The following is a 20,727-nucleotide window of genomic DNA, read 5'->3' on the forward strand; positions in this document are numbered from 1 at the left end:
TGTAATTCATAATGTAGGTCACATGCACGATGCTTATAATTTATGTTTTACTTTTTAGTAAAATAAGCCACAGCAAAACGATAAATTAAACGCACAGGTTGAGTTGAGTTATGCACTCACATATAAACCCTTTTAGTACCCGCGATCCCACCAGGTTAGAGAAAATATAAGCAGAACTCCACTCTGTATAAAAAAAATGGTTTAGCTCATCAGCCTATTGGCTTTTCAGAGATATTATACAGCAGTATTTTCTGCATAAAGACTACCTGGTGTAGTGTGTACAAAAATCATCGCCGGGGGAGACAAAGGCGGTATGGCACGATGTTGGCCACCCACCCAACCTGTCTTGTGCCGTGCTGGCCCTCATAGGTGCTCGCTAACAGAATTTGTCCCGAAAGTCTGGGGCCCACTGGTCGGCAGCCTCTGGCTCCGGGGATGCATGCGGCTCTTGAAATGTTGAGGGTTTTTTTTTTCCGAATTCAAAAAATATGGCTCTTTTGTCCATGGGAGTCCAGTCTACCATGGCAGTCCAGTTTACTATGGGAATTCAGTTTACCATGGAAGTCCAGTTGACCATAGGAGTTCAGTTGACCATGGAAGTCCAGTTGACCATGGAAGTCCAGTTGACCATGGGAGTTTAGTTTACCATGGAAGTCCAGTTGACCATGGCAGTCCAGTTTACTATGGGAGTTCAGTTGACCATGGGAGTCTAGTTTACCATGGCAGTCCAGTTGACCATGGAAGTCCAGTTGACCATGGAAGTCCAGTTGACCATGGGAGTTCAGTTTACTATGGAAGTTCAGTTGACCATGGGAGTCTAGTTTACTATGGGAGTTCAGTTGACCATGGGAGTCCAGTTTACTATGGGAGTTCAGTTGACCATGGAAGTCCAGTTTACCATGGCAGTCCAGTTGAGCATGGGAGTCGTCCAGTTGACCATGGGCAGGGGTTGGCAACCTGCGGCTCAGGAATTGCACGTGGCTCCGTAAGGACTGCTCCATGGAGTTATTTATTTATTTATTAAAGGACCACCGTCTCATATTCATATGCATTGCGGCTGTTGAAAAATTGAAGAAGAAAAAGTCCTTGTTTTTTTTTGGTTGCCGACCTCTGGTCTAGGCTAATATGGGGGGGGGGGGGTCTTTTATCTTTGCCTGTGGGTCCAGACTCAGATGGGGTGGAGCGGGGAAGGGGGCTAACTGGGAGTGTCTTTGCCCATATTTGGGACGTCCGCCCCCAATGGGAGTGAAACGCCCCCGTCATTCCATTCATTCATTCAGTCACAGGCGAGTGGTGACGCCGTGGGTTAAACCCTCGCTCGCTCAAGAAGGCAGCAGCGCCAGTGCGCTGCTCGGCTTCCTCGCCAAGCAAGCTCGCTCACACGAGAAGACACCACCGTCACCACCGCCACCACCGCCACCACCGCCACACTTCCACTTGCCCGACCACCAAGAACCACCGCCAATAAGAAGTCAGCACAGACGAACCACCCCATCATCACCATTGTCACCGTCACTCGAAGACCCCCCTGTGGTCTCTCGTGTTGAGAAGGGTCCCCATCTTAACTTCAGCCTCAGATCGATCGATTGACTGGGGGAGTTCCTCGGCGAGAGTAAATAAAACAAGTCTCGATTTAAGTGTCCAAGCAGTCGCGTGGCAGGGGCAGGAGGGATTCTCGGCGCGGTCGGAAGTTAAATCCCAAGCCTGCTCCAGCAAAGATCATGAGTTCCTCCTTCATCACGCATTCCTTCTCCATCGCTGCTGTAATTCTCGCCAGCTCGTGCTGCTACGCATACCCTGCCAATGAAGGTACGTGTTTGATGGCGCATCACTCCATCACCATCATCATGATCACTGCTACTGCCCTCACAGGCGTCATCATCGTCTGTCATGGGAACACAATCGCCACGCTTTAACAATGCAGTACTCGCAAGTGTCGACGCTGCCACACGACATGCGCAATCATTGTTAGAGCAACGTCTGCGGTTTGTGAAGCCACTTGCTGGATGAAAGTCTTCCCACGCAAGGTTGATCACGGGGGAGCTTTTGTGATCATACTTCTCCACGCTGGTCACTGTCTGTTAGGGAAGTTGGGGTGTTGGGGAGGGGGGCTAGGACCTGATAACTGCTGACGTTCGTCGTTACCGGGAATCCAACTCTGGCAGGACGGGTTCATAGCGCATTGCGCTAACGCTCCATCCAGGCTTGTTTTTTTTTGTTGTTGAGGATATCAATACAATGCTATACGCTGTAAATATAAAAATACACCAGTACGCTCATTGCTTAATTGAATGCGCTTTCGTCAAGTAAACACATAAATATGTACAAAGTGCAACAATAGAGCTCCAGCGGTTAAGAGTCCCATTATAATTGACAGCGGGCTGTTAGTCACATTTGCCCCAATGGATAATGCGATCTCAGCAGCTGAATGTTACGTGCTACGTTGATTTGCTACCTTAACATCGTTAGGAGATGTACCCTATTGCACAGGTTATAATCTGCATAGCTGTATTCCCTGATGTCCAACCTGCCTCATTGTGTCAAGCCTTGCGTGTGTTGAACTTCTTTCGCACCGTACGTAGCCAACCGTGCGAATCGGGGGTGTGGGGGGAGTACGACAAACTAAACACACAGTATTGTCAGTGGTATCTGGCTAAACTGATACAGTTTTATAACTCCACTTCCATGATTGTTATCTTTTTAAGCCAGGCAGGTGATGCATATGCATGAGGCGTCGTTTTATATACGAGTGTAGGTGCATTCAATCTTGACTTAAAGCTTTCGTGACTGCAGGAACTCATATTATTTGGGTCTTTCGGTAAAGTCACGTAGATGGTTAAAAGGAAATAAAAAAAAACTACGACACAAGCGATCGTCATGAGGAGGAGCTTTTTGTTATTTTCTTTGAAACATCTACGTGACTTTACCGAAAGACCCAAATAATATGCATGTGCATTGTAGATAAATGCCGTCCTTTGATGCCATTGTGTTCATCCTACCTGCAATTGTAACCCCACGAAAATAATCATAACCTGTTAATGTCACATATTACACGTAATTTTATTTATGTACACACACACCACCGTAAAACAACAACAACAAAAAGCCAATCTATTTTACTAATGTTACTTGCAGTATATTTTGAGGGCTTACTAAACGCGGTACACTCACGCGTCGGATATGGAGCGGTGAAACGGGTCGCCACTGGTGTTGCGTCCCATCATCCAGCAGTGGATTGGACATGGCTGATGGCGAATCGTAAACGCACGTGGACAAGGTCTCCTCCGGAGGCCGTTAGCAAGGACGGACATTCGATGCTTGCGGGCGCGTGAGAATGTGAGCCGTGTGATAGATTGCATTATAATTTGCATTATAATTTAGTATAATTGATTATTATAATTTAAGCTGCAATTGAATTCGGGCGCAGTGCCATCCGTGGCTCTTTGACGCAATCCAGGTGAAGAGGTTATTTTTCTTCACGTGATTATCATACATAATTGTTTTTTTAAAGGCTCACGTTATCGTGATATGCAGTAGTTTAAATTGGCACGAACGTACACTTAATTTAAACCTACATCGATACTTAAACTCTTTTGTTCCACTTGCTTTTTATTGAGCAGCCAGGGTATACAGTATTGTTAACTTGAAATTAAAGCTGCGTAATGTTTCTTTGAAATGCCAAGTATAGATGCATTGTACAAGGTAGTCCAGATGTCTTGTGACCCCCGTTTTATTCCCTGAAGCTTCATGTTTTTGTATACCCAATGGTTGTGAAAACAGAAATCAATAAGCAAAGGAAAAAACATGTTAGGGGTCAACGAATTTGGAGTAACAAAACATCTGGACCATCCTGTACTTTAAATGTTACCTTTAGACTCGCGGTGGAAAAAAATATATGTTTTTTCTCTTCTGTAAATAACGTCAATCCACTGCTGGATGAAGACCCAATTCCGCAACAACTGTCAGTCATAGGGGTTGTTTGCCGACCATACTTCACCATGCGGGTTGGTGAAGGTGTGTGGAGGGAGTGGGGGAGGGGAGGGTGAGGACCAGAATCATATATCACTCGCCACTGGTGTTAGCCGTGACCGATAATCTAGCTTATAACAATCTCGGGTCGCTGTGGATCCGAGCCCAGTACTCTAACCACTGCACCATTGCTCACCCGCCACTCCACAGTGTCTTATGCTTGTAACACGTGACTTGTGTTAAATTATTGCATGGTATGCCACAAATAGTAACGTGCGCATATTGAGGTTTTGTGTTGTGATCTGGGGATGAAAGCCACATCGGGGTCTGGTGTCGAGTGCCCGTTGAGACTTGTCAAGTGAGTGAGTCAGTGAGATTGGGCGCAAGTTATTTTTTTGTTAATATATACACGCGTTGGCTTAAAGTGAAGGGAGGAAACCCTCCATCAAAGATCCAATGCAGAATTTATACCCTTTTGCAAATTTGGCTCATGCCTGTTTCGCTTTCCCGGATCACATTTACTCAAATGAAATCCATTCATTGATGCTGTAATCATACCTCGAGAGGCAACGGTGAGATGTTGAAACCGCCTTTATCTGGCCCTTTATCTCACTCCCTCTTTATGTTTTACTTTCCCTGCCATTTGCTCATTAGATCTTCTAAAGTATGCCAGAAATATAAATGGAACTCGGATCATCAACTGGAAAATGTAATTACCACCTACAATATAGCTGACTTTCGTGAAATTAATTAGTATTGTTCATTACAGTAACTACTGCAGATGAGTGCATTTAAAAATGTGTGCAATACTATTTTGTGATTTTGAATTATGTATATATATAAGCCGCTGTAAAATGCATTTCAGCAAAATAATTGTGGAATTTTTCACTTATATTTCTGAGAATAGTTGCTCTAAAAACTAAATTACACATTGAGAGAGACCCTGAGTGAAATAGAAAGCCACCGAGTTTCCCCATATTAATGTTTTTTTAAATTAATATAATAAATGCTGTATAAAGTATTAAACTAAGGCTCTGATGTAAAGTCATTCTATATATCGCGTGGATAGTTTACCCCTTGCAACTGGAATTGCACTCGCCTGTTAAATTGTATTATTCCGTGCGCTTTTGTGACCTTTAATTCCAGCTAACTTTGCTCTTAATTGGTTAAGGCCAGCGACCAACTTTGAATTCCTTAGCTTCATTACAAAATCAAAGGCTCTAATAACAATTGTATGCTGTGTAGTGTTACATAACGGTTACATTTATAACAAAAAAAGGGTTGAATCTATTTTCATAGAGGACAATGGTAACAGTTAATGTTGCATGCATTGGTTATTGATCTGTCAAACGGTTTGTGTAATTTTATTTTGCTGCTTTGGCATCATTATAAACGGCGGAGACAATTCCATGGTGGTCTAAGGTAAATCAAGTCAGGGAGGTCAGTGCTTGCTCGAGGCAGGGTAAAATGCAGCTTTTTCAGAATTAATTTCAATAAACGGAGACGCAAATAGGCAGATGGAGGATTGTACAAGGTGTTCCAGATATTTTGTGACTCCTCCCCCCCCCCATTTAATCCTCTAAAACGTAATATTATTGTATACCATTGCGTGTGAAAACATAAATGAATAAGCAAAGGTAAAACAATGCTAGGGATCAATTAATTGGGGGTGTGGGGCACAAGACATCTGGACCATGCTGTAGTTGGAAGCGCAGGCAGTTACGAGGTTATTCCAACTTGTATGATTTCTTAATCTTTCAAAATCCGATTTTTGTTTATTCCATTTAATTAATGGTATTTTGTGTGAAATAGTCACCCGGACCAAGGGAGGTCCATACCGATTTTCAAAGGACCGTGCCCTAGAGGATTAGTGTGTTGTTTTAGGTTAATCACCACCAATAGCTGTAGGACTGGGCGCCTGTAAGAATTAATGAGCACGTGTGCCTCAATCAACACACCTGACTGATCAATGAACCTGTAATTACCGTGGCGAAGGTGTACACTGAATAATCTTCTGGGGTACCTCCCACTGCAAGGCAGATGCATCATGGCATGTGTAGATTTAACGATGAAATAATGAAACCACGAAACAGTGTCCAATAAGCAGATTTTGCTACTTGTAAAATCTGCGTGGCACATCCCCCAGAGGGCAAGCCAACATGTTGTTCCATGACTTGAAAAAAGCTCATAAAGTGAATTCAAATCTGTCATGACACGCTTCTCCTTTTAAAATAAATGAACAAACGGTATGAAATGTGTTTGTGTGCCTGTGTGTGCATGTTTCGTATTGTTCTGGATTTTCACAGTGAACTTGCTGGATACAACAAACATTTTCGGACAGCTCGGATGGGAAGCAACGCCCACCACTGGGGTGAGTGCAGGGGCGGATGGGGAACCCAGAGGGAGGAAGGAAGAGGGACGCAAACTCATTTGGGCAGGATGTTTTCAATGCCTCATTGGAGGTAGCAGAATGAGTGGGAGGTTGGGAGCAGTGGACGGTTAGTGGCGATGCAAAATTACAGATCAGTTTTGTGACCAAGAATTCAAATAATGTATTCGTTTTCGTGGTAAAGTTTCGCTTATGTATTCACGATGGGCGGTTATCAGCAAATCTGTCGAGCTTATAATATGACTACTGTACAAACTTGCAGAGGGCATACGCTTGGCAGGAAAAGCACTGTATTGTTTCCTGACCAGAGAGAATTTGTTGGGCTGTTGGGGGAATTTTCAGGAACTTGCAGTTAGCTTTTTTTGAGGACGTCTTTTGTTTAGGATTACGAACAATAAAACAGGAAGAAAGGTTTACTTCAATACCGTTCACTGAGGATATAGGGGTGGGGTGTGGGTTTGTTTCACATTCATTCAATGTTGATTTGTCAAACTATTGTATGCTGCTGGTATAATGACCCAAATTAGAAAATGTCTTTCCAATGCGACATTCCAGAATTCCAGCGAGAGCAACCACTTCCTCCTGGTGCATGCATCAGAGTAAGGAACCTGCAACGTGTGGAAATTCTTCTTGGCCAAATGATCCAAAATGCACAAAATGAGTAATATTAAGAACAGTGCAATTCATATGAACGAATGGGATTGCATATTGCATCAACAGTTGTATTGACATTGCGAACTTTGTTTTAAATGTGTTTTATTCAACAGTGGGAGGAGATGGCCATCCAGATCAACCAAACCGCGCTGATTCAAGCCTACCAGGTGTGCAACGTGGTGAAGCCCAACCAGAACAACTGGCTGCGGACGCGCTGGATCGCTCGCGACCCGGCCCAGCGCGTCTACGTGGAGATCAAGTTCACGCTGCGCGACTGCGGCAGCATGGCCGGCGTCGCCTCCACCTGCAAGGAGACCTTCAACCTCTACTACTACGAGGCCGACTCCGGCTCGAGCGCCAACATGGACGAGAGCCTCTTCGCCAAGGTGGGCACCATCGCGGCCGACAGCAACTTCGACAACGTGGACGTCAAGGACCGCGTGCTCAAGCTCAACACGGAGGTGCGGGAGCTGCCGCCCCTCTCCTGGCCCGGCTTCTACCTGGCCTTCCAGGACGTGGGCGCGTGCGTGGCCCTCGTGTCGGCGCGCGTCTACTACAAGAAGTGCCCGGCGGTGGTGCGGGACCTCGCCCGCTTCCCCGACACCGTGGCGAACGCCCTGTCGTCGCCGCTCGTCGAGGTGCGCGGCTCGTGCGTGCCCAACGCCGTGGCCGCAACCGACCCCAGGATGCACTGCAGCACGGACGGCGAGTGGCTCGTGCCCATCGGGCTGTGCGTGTGCCACGCCGGCTACGAGGCCGCGGGCAGCCAGTGCCGAGGTGAGCCGCTTTGGAAGAGAAAAAGCAATTTTGAAATTCCAATCCTTGTCGGTGCAAACCCCTTTGATGGCTTTGTGCTTCCGTGAACTGGGTGTGTTTTCTCGAGTGTCCACAGGGCGTAAACCAATTTTGATGGGTGGAATAGCCGTGTGCCAGAGAAACATAGAGTGTTCAATGTAAGTGAGATTCTTTCCCATGTGGTGGCGTGTTTTAGTCCTGCGATGCTGCTGTGTAACCTGTAATGATGGTGTTACAGTAAGCATGATTCATGCATGCGTTGAAATTCCCCACGATCAAGTTAAAAATGCTTAACGTGAGTGACAGTTGGGAGTCAAAGACTTGGCTCTGAGCTGATATATCATGTGAGTCAAGAAAACCTCAGGAATGACGGTCGGGGGATTATTAATTTTAAGAATTACCTTTGCTTGGGGCAGCGTGCCGCTGGGAGGAGTTATTAGATTGGTTAACCTCACACAAACCAGCTTTGACAGAATGTGGTTGGACACTCAATGATAGGGGACAGTCACTTGTAAAATGGCAAAATACATACTTTCTCTTGGAATGTAGTATTTCCTAAGGGGCAGCTTAAAACGTTTTAATTTTTGTTAATTAACTTCCACTTTTCTTTGCATTACGAATTTGAGTATATGAACTTCTGCGACATACAAAAGCTGCCAAAGTTAACACATACTCTGCGCATACGATATACGCAGCACTCATTGCTGACGTTGGACGCTGGTAAAGTGCAATAAGACATTGTGCAGATGGCAAATCAAGACATGACATATCTAAGGCCTCTCTGGATAACACATTGTTATCCTGTACGGCACTGCAGTTTTCCCTCCATTGAAAAGAATCATGTTCGTAAAAAAGTGTAGTTAAAAAAAATCCTATTAATCATATATATGAGAATAAAGTAGTAATGTAATCTGGAATTGTGTAGCATAGAAGTGACCTTTGATAGTTATTTTATTTGAATCTGTGACATTAAATGGAGCCCTTTGATAAAAAAAAGAATTAGAATGGAAATTTTTTTTCAAGGCCATAATGTTCCCCTTCAAAAAACATGTTTACAGTTTTGTGTTATCGTCAGTAGGGAATATTTACCAATTTCAACTTACAGTGCTGTGTTGAGATGATTGTCCTGACAGTCACAATCTGTATTCATAGAGTTTTTGGACTTAAAACACTAAAGTTTATTCTTGGTATGTATTATCAGGAAATGCAACGGACATGCTTCATGTTTTGCAAGCCAAGGCATCACTTGTCTTTGTAAGCTGTATATCTTTGCTGGCCCGATAATGAAAACTATTGATTTATTTGTTTGAAAAATGGAAATCAACAGCCTTTGCCATATATTCATGAAAAGAGAATATGTATTCAAATTATAGGGATTATTTCGCAATTGCAAACTAAGAAGACATATGTGGGCCTTTCAGTATAATGTTCAAAGCACGTCACATTCATTACAGACGGTTGAGGTTTTCAGGAGCGGCCATCCTTTCAACATGATGTAACCTCTGGTGGTCCTGAGCAAACATTGGCCTGAGCAAACATGCCTCGCCTCAAGAACGAAAAGAGTGGGTGTGAAAATCATGTACTCAAGTCGAGCAAAGCTCACATACAAACCAAGGAAATTGTTTCGGAGACTTCCTTCCACACCTTGTTTTCTCAACCTCGGGCAGAAGGCGTGCATTTTTCAATCAAGTGCACAGACAAACGTATCAATGTCCACACATTTACAAATAAGGCCGTGAAAATGAACGCATCCGTCAGCCAGTATCTTAGCTGTCTTGATAACCTCGGTACGAGACGTAAGACGGGCAGGTTCAAGCAATTCAGCATACACTCCTTCATCTCGTGCCTTTCCTTGGAGGAAAAATATAATTTGTCCTGGGATGTATGGACCTGGCTTCCGCAGGTGTAGCGTCTGCGTGTAAGATTCCAAAAATAATATTTTTAAAAATCCACTATTGCATCTGAATTGATTTGGGAATACTTTGTTGCAATCATAAATGGTGGAAAATGCTATACTACTGCAATACTATAAATACTGTGTAGCTAAACTAACACCGTCACTTTTAAGATGTAACGTAAGTTTATATTTCTTATACGAATCTGCACAACATTTATTCTGGTCCAGTGTTTAATACAGGCCCTTTCTCTACTGTAATCTGTGGCTTTGAGAGTACTGTATTGTACTTGATGCGGTCAAATAATTCCCCTAAGGTGGGTATGCATTATCCAGAGTAGTGAATGTCAAGTGCTTGAACAGAGCCATAAGGAGGCATAGATTGTACGTACCAAAATAACGTACAAGACAATTATTTAGTATTCAATCTGTTATTATTTTCACAGCAGAGCCTCACTAAAAGTGAGCTTTACCAGCGTCGTTTTACCATGCCACTGTACTCTTCGATCAAAAGCAAGATGTTGAGATTGCGGATGACAATTCGTATTCATAGATGTCAAAAGGGCAGTAGTAATGTCTCGTGGACAATAAGTGCGCACTCCATTGTGAATACAACATTGGCTTGGGGCAATGTTGAATTCACAATTCGGCTCCATGCGATGCTCCAGAAGATTGCTGTGTTCACACAATATCTGAGGCCAAACGGACCCCAGAGCTGCTCCCCTTTAAAACATCCCAACGAAAGCTCTTGTAGAGGCACTGTGCCCTTTAGGCAGTGGCAACCCTTGGAGGTTTTGGGGGGCACTGCAACCCACCAATTTTACATGAGATCCCCTTCCGCAGTTGGTTTGCGTGGGCACTGATTGCTTGGGTAAGAATAACATTAATTGGTTCTCGTACAACAGGTGCATACCTGTTTCATTTCATACCAAAAATATAGGTGTTCCAATCACAGTAAAGACTATCTTAAATGTAATCTAGTGGCATACATATACCTTGACACATGTCAACGTGTTGTTCGTATGACTAAATAGTCTTGATTACTGTAATACATACATAATTAAATAATGCACAATGATGTGAACCTGGCAACCGGATTTCAGTTCCCCACCATGGCTAACATCATTGTCGAGTGATATCTGAACCAGTCCTGGGCACCCAAAGTCACCAACTAGTCCTGCTCAAGTTGTGGTGGATTTTTGTCATACAGTCCTCATGACTGATGTGGCATAGCAAAGCCTTCATCCAGAGCATTGGACTGACACATGACTATAGAATTGTGTTTAATATTTACGGAACCAATGAAGGGTGTCAGTGATCATGAGACCGGTTCAATGAGACCGGTTTAAGGTTTGAAATGCAAGCACGTCTACAGGTGTTCAAGGTTCACGTGCCGTAGCAAAGCAGTAGAATGAAGGAAGTGGCCACAGAACAGCCTGTGCACTCGGCTTTTGAGAATGACTTGGCATCTCCGAGCATCCTTGAAAGGATGAGGCATCAAAAGAAAGACTTCGAGTCGAGAAAAGCTCATTATGTGTCAAGGTGGTTAGTAACGCACCCTCGGCGCTTGAGAAAACAAAATAAGGAATGTCTCCACCCTCTCCCAGAGTTAATCGCCGTGCACTAAAGCTCCGGGAATTAGCAGATGTCGTGGTTTTTTGAGCGAAATCCTTTTTTTGTCTTCGTTCTCCTTCATCGTATACCTCGAGTGCACTTGCCAAGCTGCGTTTGTTGAATGTCTTTGACGCGGGACATTCCACAGTGCCACGCCAGTGCCCCTTCAGTTCCTGCTACAGTGATCTCTGAGCTGTCTCGTCTGGGGCTGCAGGGGCTTGAAATGTGCCAGCGATTACAAAACCTTTCCGGATCCCGGTCACATTTTCCTGCTATGCTACATATAAATTCTCCCAGTATTTCCACCGAACCTGATTTACCAACAATGGGGTTTTCCCAATGAAAAATAGGGATCAGCGTGCAGGTTATGGTTTCGTATGCTACCAGGACGGCAAATTTAATGTGCTCTTCAGTCTTTTTTTTTCCCGAACAAGATTTTGCCAACAAGTAATATATATATAAAAAATCAATTGGCAAAACTACGTGTTGTTATTGCGTTCTAAGTTATTAATGCCTCCTTGGTGACGTTAATATATTGAAGCGTGCAAGTTCTGTTATATTGGATAGACTCTGAAAAAATGTGTTTACAGCATTTAGTCAATGCTCATGGCATATGTGTTGGTTGCAATGAATCACTGTCATGAATGGAACTAAATTTTACTCTACGCGTGGAAGCTGCCTTGGTGTGATGGTTAGCGCACTGGACATAGATCCCGTGGTGCAACAGTAGAAACAATGGTTAGATTTATTAAATCCCCCAGGCAGGATTCTTGGTTAACACCAGAGTCAATCAATCTGCAGGTCATGTGCGGTGGGTAACGTGTGGCTACTTTCACCAATTTCAAGGCGTCTGGTCAGCGTGGAAGAGTAAACCAAGTTCTCTCTGGGACACCCTCTCGTCGAGGCCCTTCCGTTAGCAGTCCCGTCAGCAAGTAATTGCAGGGTTGCACTTTTACCTAGACCGTGAACTGCACGTTAAAATGGAAACAATCAAGGTGTCTACCTGCCCCAATGACCAGTGGTACTCATTCTTTTTCTGGCTCTTACCCTGGAGTGGAAATTCTATGTTTCCACGTGACAGGCAGCAAAACAGAAATGTGTGCTCGTGATTTTTTGACTTTTTTTCTTTCCATTCCTTTAAATCACATATTTCCAATTGGTGGAATGTTGAGTGCATCATACACGTGGTAATTCCAACGAAATATAAATTAGTAGTAATAGGGTTTTTCCCCTGTTTTTCTGGCAACAAAACTGAAACCTTTTTACAAGGCCTTTTGGTGTCATCTGGTCGAGCACCAATTGGGTCGAGGCTCAAAAGAAAGCCGTCCCTTGGTGTGGACCAATCAGTTTCAAGGACAATGGATATATTATCGTAGTATGTTTTTTGTTTGCATTTTGACTGCAGGTATTGTGGTCAATGCAGACATGAATCCTTGTAAAAAGGTTTCAGTTTTGTTGCCAGAAAAAAAGGGGAAAAACCCTCTTAATTATATTTTGGTACTGGCAAAGGAGGTCTAATGATATAAATTAGTAAGTCCCACTAGACATGCTGAGATCCTCCTCTCCGCGCGTTGCTGCCACCGCAGACACGTATTTATCCAGTACCGGGCGCATGATGATGATGAGGACGACGATGGTTGCGACGATGATGATGTGTAGCCCTGGTGAGGTCATCCACGATGCACGGCTGCTTGAGTAGCTGACGGATTAGGAGGTTCTCCTCGGTCTGCGTCTCACCGTGGTCCCGTGCGTCAGGGCCGTTAGAGCAGCCCTACTACATGCTGAGATGCAATTAACGGAGTAAAATGACTGCCATCGTATTTTGACCGTGGGCATACTCTGCTACGAGTCCATGCCAAACTGATATTTTAATCTCATTCGCTGTTGCTTAACTCCTCCTCCAGAGTGATTTCGGGTTGTGGCCTACGTATCGGTCGGCATGATGCCCGACATTTCGCACAGCTTCTTGAGCTTCAAGCAATGCAGCAGCACAACCCAAAAGCACACCGCAGAGCCATACAGCGCAGCTGTGGAAATGTATGCTGCTGTATGTTTCATTATTTAGTGTGAAGTATATGTTTTTTCTTAATTATATTCTTGAACATTTTTCTGTCCTTTAATTAAAGGAGCACAGAAGTGATTCGCTTGGAGCATTGCGAGCGGCTAGTGTATGAACATTGTGCATGAAACGACTTGTGTATTTGCGTTGTGTGTTAGTGACTCGTGTATTAGCATTGTGAGTGGTGAGTGTATTAGTGTTGTGTGTGAGTGGTGAGTGTATTAGTGTTGTGTGTGAGTGGTGAGTGTATTAGTGTTGTGTGTGAGTGTATTAGTATTGTGTGTGAGTGGTGAGTGTATTAGCGTTGTGTGAGTGGTGAGTGTATTAGTGTTGTGTGTGGGTGGTGAGTGTATTAGTATTGTGTGTGAGTGGTGAGTGTATTAGCGTTGTGTGAGTGGTGAGTGTATTAGTGTTGTGTGTGAGTGGTGAGTGTATTAGCGTTGTGTGTGAGTGGTGAGTGTATTAGCGTTGTGTGTGAGTGGTGAGTGTATTAGCGTTGTGTGTTAGTGACTCGTGTATTAGCATTGTGAGTGGTGAGTGTATTAGCGTTGTGTGTGAGTGGTGAGTGTATTAGTGTTGTGTGTGAGTGGTGAGTGTATTAGTGTTGTGTGTTAGTGACTCGTGTATTAGCATTGTGAGTGGTGAGTGTATTAGTGTTGTGTGTGAGTGGTGAGTGTATTAGCGTTGTGTGTGAGTGGTGAGTGTATTAGCGTTGTGTGTGAGTGGTGAGTGTATTAGCGTTGTGTGTGAGTGGTGAGTGCATTAGTATTGTGTGTGAGTGGTGAGTGTATTAGCGTTGTGTGTGAGTGGTGAGTGTATTAGTGTTGTGTGTGAGTGGTGAGTGTATTAGTGTTGTGTGTTAGTGACTCGTGTATTAGCATTGTGAGTGGTGAGTGTATTAGTGTTGTGTGTGAGTGGTGAGTGTATTAGCGTTGTGTGTGAGTGGTGAGTGTATTAGCGTTGTGTGTGAGTGGTGAGTGTATTAGCGTTGTGTGTGAGTGGTGAGTGCATTAGTATTGTGTGTGAGTGGTGAGTGTATTAGCATTGTGAGTGGTGAGTGTATTAGTGTTGTGTGTGAGTGGTGAGTGTATTAGCGTTGTGTGTGAGTGGTGAGTGTATTAGTATTGTGTGTGAGTGGTGAGTGTATTAGCGTTGTGTGAGTGGTGAGTGTATTAGTGTTGTGTGTGAGTGGTGAGTGTATTAGTGTTGTGTGTGAGTGGTGAGTGTATTAGTGTTGTGTGTGAGTGGTGAGTGTATTAGTATTGTGTGTGAGTGGTGAGTGTATTAGCGTTGTGTGTGAGTGGTGAATGTATTAGTGTTGTGTGTGAGTGGCTCGTGTATTAGCGTTGTGTGGTGTGCTGTGTGCCTGCAGCCTGTGGACTCGGCTACTACAAGAACACGACGGGAGGGCAGCCGTGCGACCTGTGTCCTCCGGAGAGCTTCACCACTCGACTCGCATCCACGCACTGCGGATGCAAAGCGGGATACTACAGGGCAGAAGCTGACCCTGTCAGCTCCCCATGCACACGTAAGTGACACCGTCGGCCCAACTATACAGGCAGCTAATCTCTCTGCTCTCTCTATGTCGTGAAGAATCGCCGTTGTCCATAACTTCAGACTACTAAGTACTCTTATGGTAATTTCATCACGGCAGTTGGACATTTTTCATCAACGATGAAATTACCAAAAGCCATCGCTCATGGTTCTGCATTGTAACAATCCAACAGCATGAGCTAGTGGATTGTTACACTCGCACGTGAGCTGATTTCACCGCTCCATGTCCACTTTCCCACGAGCAGCTGCCACTCTCCATCATTATTCTTCACCGCCCATCATTGTCCCATTTAACCACGTGACTGCCCAAGCCCACTCACTTTTTTTTACTGGTATAAAGCAGCGTCAATGGTGAATGTGGTTTCTTATGTTATCTTGACGCTTGCCCAGCTGTGTCAAGACATAGACTTTAAAAAATATATATATACTATTGGATATGCGTGTAAATGTATTTTTATATGAGTGAGACCCTGATGAGATGAATTGTGTCTCACGGGAGATGTACTTGCATCACGGCAGTTAGACATTTTTCACAGTTTTACTGCGGCACTAGCATGCAGTGTGATAATATCGGGAATGATGTCAGCGGCTGCAGGAATCGAACCATCTCATTCTATGGAAACTGGCTCAACAAATGCCGCCTCAACTGCTCAACCCCCGAATATACAGTGCTTTGGCATTATTTTGTGTTTAAATGTTAAACAAATATTTGATAACACCTTCGCGAAAATAACCCAATGTATACGGATGGTAAAAACAGCAACAAATCCACAAAGTAAACGCACATAACTGTGAATGGGTTTCGCAAGTTTGAATGTTAAAGTCCCATTGCTAAGGGAGTCGTGGTAATTGCACAACGCTCAATGAAAAGCGACTGTGTCGACTTTGCTCTGAGGTTCATAATACCGTAAAAACATAAAAAAACGATGGGAACAGCTGATAGTGATGCGTTTAAAGGGACGTTTAAACCAGTGCAAAGATTAACTGTTGCACTTTACAGGGCACTGCTGAGAGTGGCTGTTGGCACACATCCTCATTGAAAAGGACACTCTAAACTTTGATTAAAGTTAAAATATCTGTGTTCTCGTTTGCGTTGCTCGTGACATGGCGATACAACGACGTGTCCATTGAGGCTTTTCTAGGTACACAAGACATGGCTGTTATCCTACTCCAGTGTGTCAGTCGTTCATCAAGCCACTGCTGAATGATTGTCCTTATGAAAAGTAGAGGAATGTAAATGCCCCTATGTACACATGTACAAGTAATACACATAATATCCTTTATTTATCCATAAAAGCATCAGTGTGTTTTAAGACTCTTTTTGCATGCGACTGCAAATTTGGACTTTTGGCAAATTCCATAAAAAAAGTGCTTTGGCAGATTAAATGGAGAAAACTTACAGATACGAGGGCATAGTGTATGTACAAATGAATGCATGTTGAACTTATTTCGGACCGTACGAAGCCAACCGTGTCAATCGGAGGTGCCAACCATGCTAATAACAAGTCAAAGCTCTGCATGGATAGATTCAAGGACCCACTACTTCGATGCGATTTCCTGGCCACTGTGCAGCCCAGGCTCAGTAGACCCCGGCGTTCCCATAGAGTCACTCGCCGCACACCTACGATTAGCGCGGTTGACTACATACAGTGTGAAAGAAGTTCAACATACATACATACATACGTAGTGAAGTATGGTCAAACAATCCCCCAAAAACAAAACAGCATGCCTTCGTCCGACAATTACTTGATTCAGCGCTGCCCGTTGTTGTTGTTGTTGTTATTATTATTAACGTGATTGTAACGATTTGCGCTCGTCCGTGCACGCAAGGCCCCCCGTCGGCGGCGCGCAACGTGATCTCGAGCGTGAACGAGACGTCGGTGATCCTGGAGTGGAGCCCCCCCCAGGACAGCGGGGGCCGCGGCGACGTGAGCTACCGCCTCGTGTGCCAGACGTGCGGCGGGGGCAGGGACGCCGCCGCCGCCGCCGCCGCCGCCGCCGCACCGTCGTCGTCGACAGCGGCGACGTTGACGGCGGCGACGTCGCCGTGCGCTCCGTGCGGGGACAGCGTGCGCTTCCTGCCGCGGCGCGAGGGCCTCGCGGTGCCCGGCGTCACCATCGCGCACCTGCTGGCGCACACCAACTACACCTTCCGCATCGAGGCGCTCAACGGGGTCTCCCGGCTCAGCCCCGCGCCGCCCAAGGCCGTGTCCGTGTCGCTCACCACCAACCAGGCCGGTGAGGATCCCCCGCGTCCGTGCCGTGATGGGTGCACGACACCGTGCACATGTCACCGGTATTCTCCTTGCTCGGTGTCACAATGTCACAGGTTATGTATTTATACGTATGTTTCCCGTGACGTATTGAGACACGCTGTAAAACCAAGTCGTATCGTGGTCGTATTTTCAGGACTTTATGAATGTAACGATGCACCCCCACTGCAATTCGGGTGAATTATCTTGATTCGGGGTCAGGAATCGATTACACTTTGGTTCCACTTCACTGTCCCGTTTGTATTGTTTTCGTCACTCCATTACCGTGTAATTTTATGCAAAATTTGCACAAAATTGAAAATAATTTACTTTTGCTAGCAAGATTCTGTTCATGTATCGGAAACATAGGGATATATTTTAGTTGACCAATCGATGTGTCTGTTATATGCCTACAAGGCATATATGGAAGTATATACAGAAGCTATATAATATGGCAGGTTTGACTTCTTGTATCAAAACTTGGACCAATTATTTATTTTGCTGTTATGCTTTTTAAAGACCATGCATCGAGTATTTCTGATGGCAATAGCCTCTTTGCTAAATTTTTCTTCACAAATATTAAATAAGCAAGTGCAGTGCATTTATGTTCATTTGTTTGTATGTTCAACTTCTTTCACACCGTAAGTAGCCAAAAGTAATAAGCGGACATGCATTTAGGTTACACGTGTATATGAGTTAAGCAGATATTATTCGTATTTGCACCACAAATGTCTCAATTATAAAAAAAATACCATCTTTTGGCAATTTCAAATTGCACTTTTCAATGTTGTAAACCGCAGTATCTCCCAGTTCTGGCCAACCACACTGAGTGCCTGCTAGCAATTAAATGCACTCTGGGCTTCTTTTTTTCAGCAAATGTGTTTGAGGGGCAAGTTAATCGTGATGAACTACTCGTTCAAAACACATAATTGCACCGTGATCCATCGCCCAGGCTTTACAATGTGAAAATGAGATTTTTCTTCTCGCTTGCTAAGCTGAAAAGTAAAGAAATGTTCGGCCATCCAGTGAGCTCTCTGGGTCTTGTTTGCAGCATTAGCTATTCGAAGGTGATAATCTTCCGTAGATGGAGTCACACGCCGTGAGAAAGTCTACGTGCGTACTTGGTATGTGCACGGAATTGCTCTAGCCATTGAAATGATGCTTGCATTGAAAAAAGGAAGCGGGACCCTTTATGAATGCACTTGTGCGTGTCTTTCTGGATCTGAGCGCACCATGCGAGCGGTGTGTAGATACAAGGTATATAATGTCGAGTAGGATTTTTCTGTTTCGCCTTGCCCAGCAAGTAGCTCGTCATGACTGTGCCTCGTTGGACTTGTGCGATGTCTGGATACTTTGTTTGTGTGCGCCTCAGGCTGTAAATATGCATTCTATTTCAGCCTGGCCATATCTCATACCCACACACAAACCACCTTCGTGTAGGCTACCTCACTGCAGGTATCAATTAAGCGGGGGTGGGGGGGGGAATGTTTATTCAAGCGAGTTTTGTAAAATGAAATTGCCATGCTGTCAAAAAAATATATATAAAAATGTCCATTTGGCTTGTATGGTCTATTATTATGTCAATTTTTTTTTGTACTTTCCCATGAGCCTGTATTTCGTTTACCATTTTTTCTGTATCTATACCATATCTGGAAATTGAATATGGACGTCGCACTGAGCATGGACCTTTTCTGAGGAATATGGAAACGCTTTTAAACTCTTGAGCAGGGCGGCGCGAGTTGATAATGTGGTCGCCACTATGACGGGTAGCCGACTTTAACGCTGGAATCAATTACGGAACTTGTTGTAGACGCGGGGCATTTTTAGTTATTGCTGCAAATTTATTAATAATGGGACAGATTGGCTACGGTTTAACGGAGGGTTCATGGGCATTAAGGTTTCATGTTGTGCCTTAGTCTGCTCATGGGGTGTGGGTGATGGGTGAGCAGCTTGGTCGAGGAGCGCAGCTGACAAGAGTAATGTGCGAGATCCTGCGTTGCCTGCCCTGGTAGAAAGTTAAATAGGTTTTATTTGATCGGAGCATAATTTGCTCCACGCATGTGTCGTGACGAAAATACGTAGGGTTTTTTTTTGTATCCAGGATGTCGCGCGTGTGCCCGTACAGCGTTTTCCCGTTGCGCAGGAAAACACTGTGATAGTTAAATAAATAAATGCGTTTCTGGAAAATATCTTTAAAATGTTTAGGTAAAGCAGACTTACGAAAGGCACGGGAGGTTGTGGATACATGAGCGTACCGTAAGACCTGACTTTAAAAGCTAATGCAAATGCCGGGATGCATTTATAAACATTCGTGTTGGTACAGAAAACAAGAGTTCTCTTGTAAGCAGTGAGAGCACACACATGGAAACCATTTTGGCATTGTGTTGCACACACTGTTTACACACACATCCATCACGTTTTGGTGAGAAGCCTCATTCACAGGAGTGTTTACAAAATCCTCCAATGATTGGCACGTCTAACAACAGGAACCTCAGCCTTTGTGACGGTGTAAACATGTAAACATCCTTCCCATGCCCTACTTTTAGCATTTACAAGCACCTGCCTGGTGGGCTTCAGAAACCCACGTGTGCCCACCTTGCAGTAAACAGTGCGTCCATGGAGCAATCAACCGTTAATACATTATTATAATTTAGACAGCAGCTTGATTTGCGTGGTTGCGATGTTGTGAGTATGTGAACGACAAAGTAAATGCCAAAACACCTAACGGCGTGCATTTTCTTAAACAGCTCACAGCAAAATCATTTGAAACAGTAACACATGAGATGCTGGAAAACACCTGGTATTTGATCAAATCGTGATGCGGCATGTCTCGCCAAAGCCGTGTTTCTTACAGGGCTTTGGCGAGACACAAAAGTGTGCCATGTGTGTGCACGATAGTGACAGCTCAGTTGTTCATAATAAAGGTTTTTGGGTTGCCCTTCCATAATCATTCTTGCATGTCCTTGGTGTCCAATTTGAGCAACTCAGTCTGCTGCCGGTGACAATGATAGGATTCGATTGCTTATAGGTCACAGACTTGATTTTTTTATCAGCCTGTGGTGGTGGCCAGCTCTCTTACCACCAATGCTCACATAGTGATGACAATTCTGCGTACGGACACTACCCTCTCACTTGCCCAAAGTCATCGCACTTCACTTGTGTGTCAGCGCTGATGATGATGAACACACGTGTCTTTTATAGGCTACCTGGACCCTGTTGCAAGTGTGCACTCTGCACGTTTGCAGACAACTGTTCACTCTCCCACGTCTGTAGCCCACAACTGTTTTAGGAGTTGAACTGGATTTGCTATAGCAGCATAGGTGGATTTCCCATTTTGGAAGATTTCACTTTGGTGCATGGCAAACAGCTACAAATACATGCATGACCCTTGCTTTCAATCTCTGGCAAGTTTGCGAACCATTTCCTATTTGACACACTCTCCAGGCATGCGTCGGCATACTCTCTGAAGGGTGTGGTTCTCCTTTTTAATATTTGTGAAAGGAATTAAAGTCCTCCTCACTCTTGCCCCCGGGGTTATGGCTGAATT

At 44.5% G+C, this 20,727-nt stretch overlaps 1 protein-coding gene across 1 annotated transcript in view; it reads left to right on the top strand.

The window, feature by feature from the left end:
* Positions 1-1,254: 1,254 nt before the first annotated feature.
* LOC116942356 (ephrin type-A receptor 4-like) overlaps positions 1,255-20,727 on the top strand; it is a 42,786-nt gene continuing 23,313 nt past the window's right edge. Inside the window, exons 1-5 of the mRNA XM_032954148.2 lie at positions 1,255-1,809; positions 6,276-6,340; positions 7,126-7,789; positions 14,747-14,902; positions 16,759-17,166. Of these exons, the coding sequence (XP_032810039.2) occupies positions 1,722-1,809; positions 6,276-6,340; positions 7,126-7,789; positions 14,747-14,902; positions 16,759-17,166 (1,381 nt within the window). The 5' untranslated portion in view covers positions 1,255-1,721. The remainder of the gene's footprint in view (positions 1,810-6,275; positions 6,341-7,125; positions 7,790-14,746; positions 14,903-16,758; positions 17,167-20,727) is intronic.

Source organism: Petromyzon marinus, chromosome 14 (assembly GCF_048934315.1).
Source record: "Petromyzon marinus isolate PM22_M1 ecotype Great Lakes invasive population chromosome 14, UKy_Petmar_22M1.pri1.0, whole genome shotgun sequence".
Classification (NCBI taxonomy): Eukaryota; Metazoa; Chordata; class Hyperoartia; order Petromyzontiformes; family Petromyzontidae; genus Petromyzon; species Petromyzon marinus.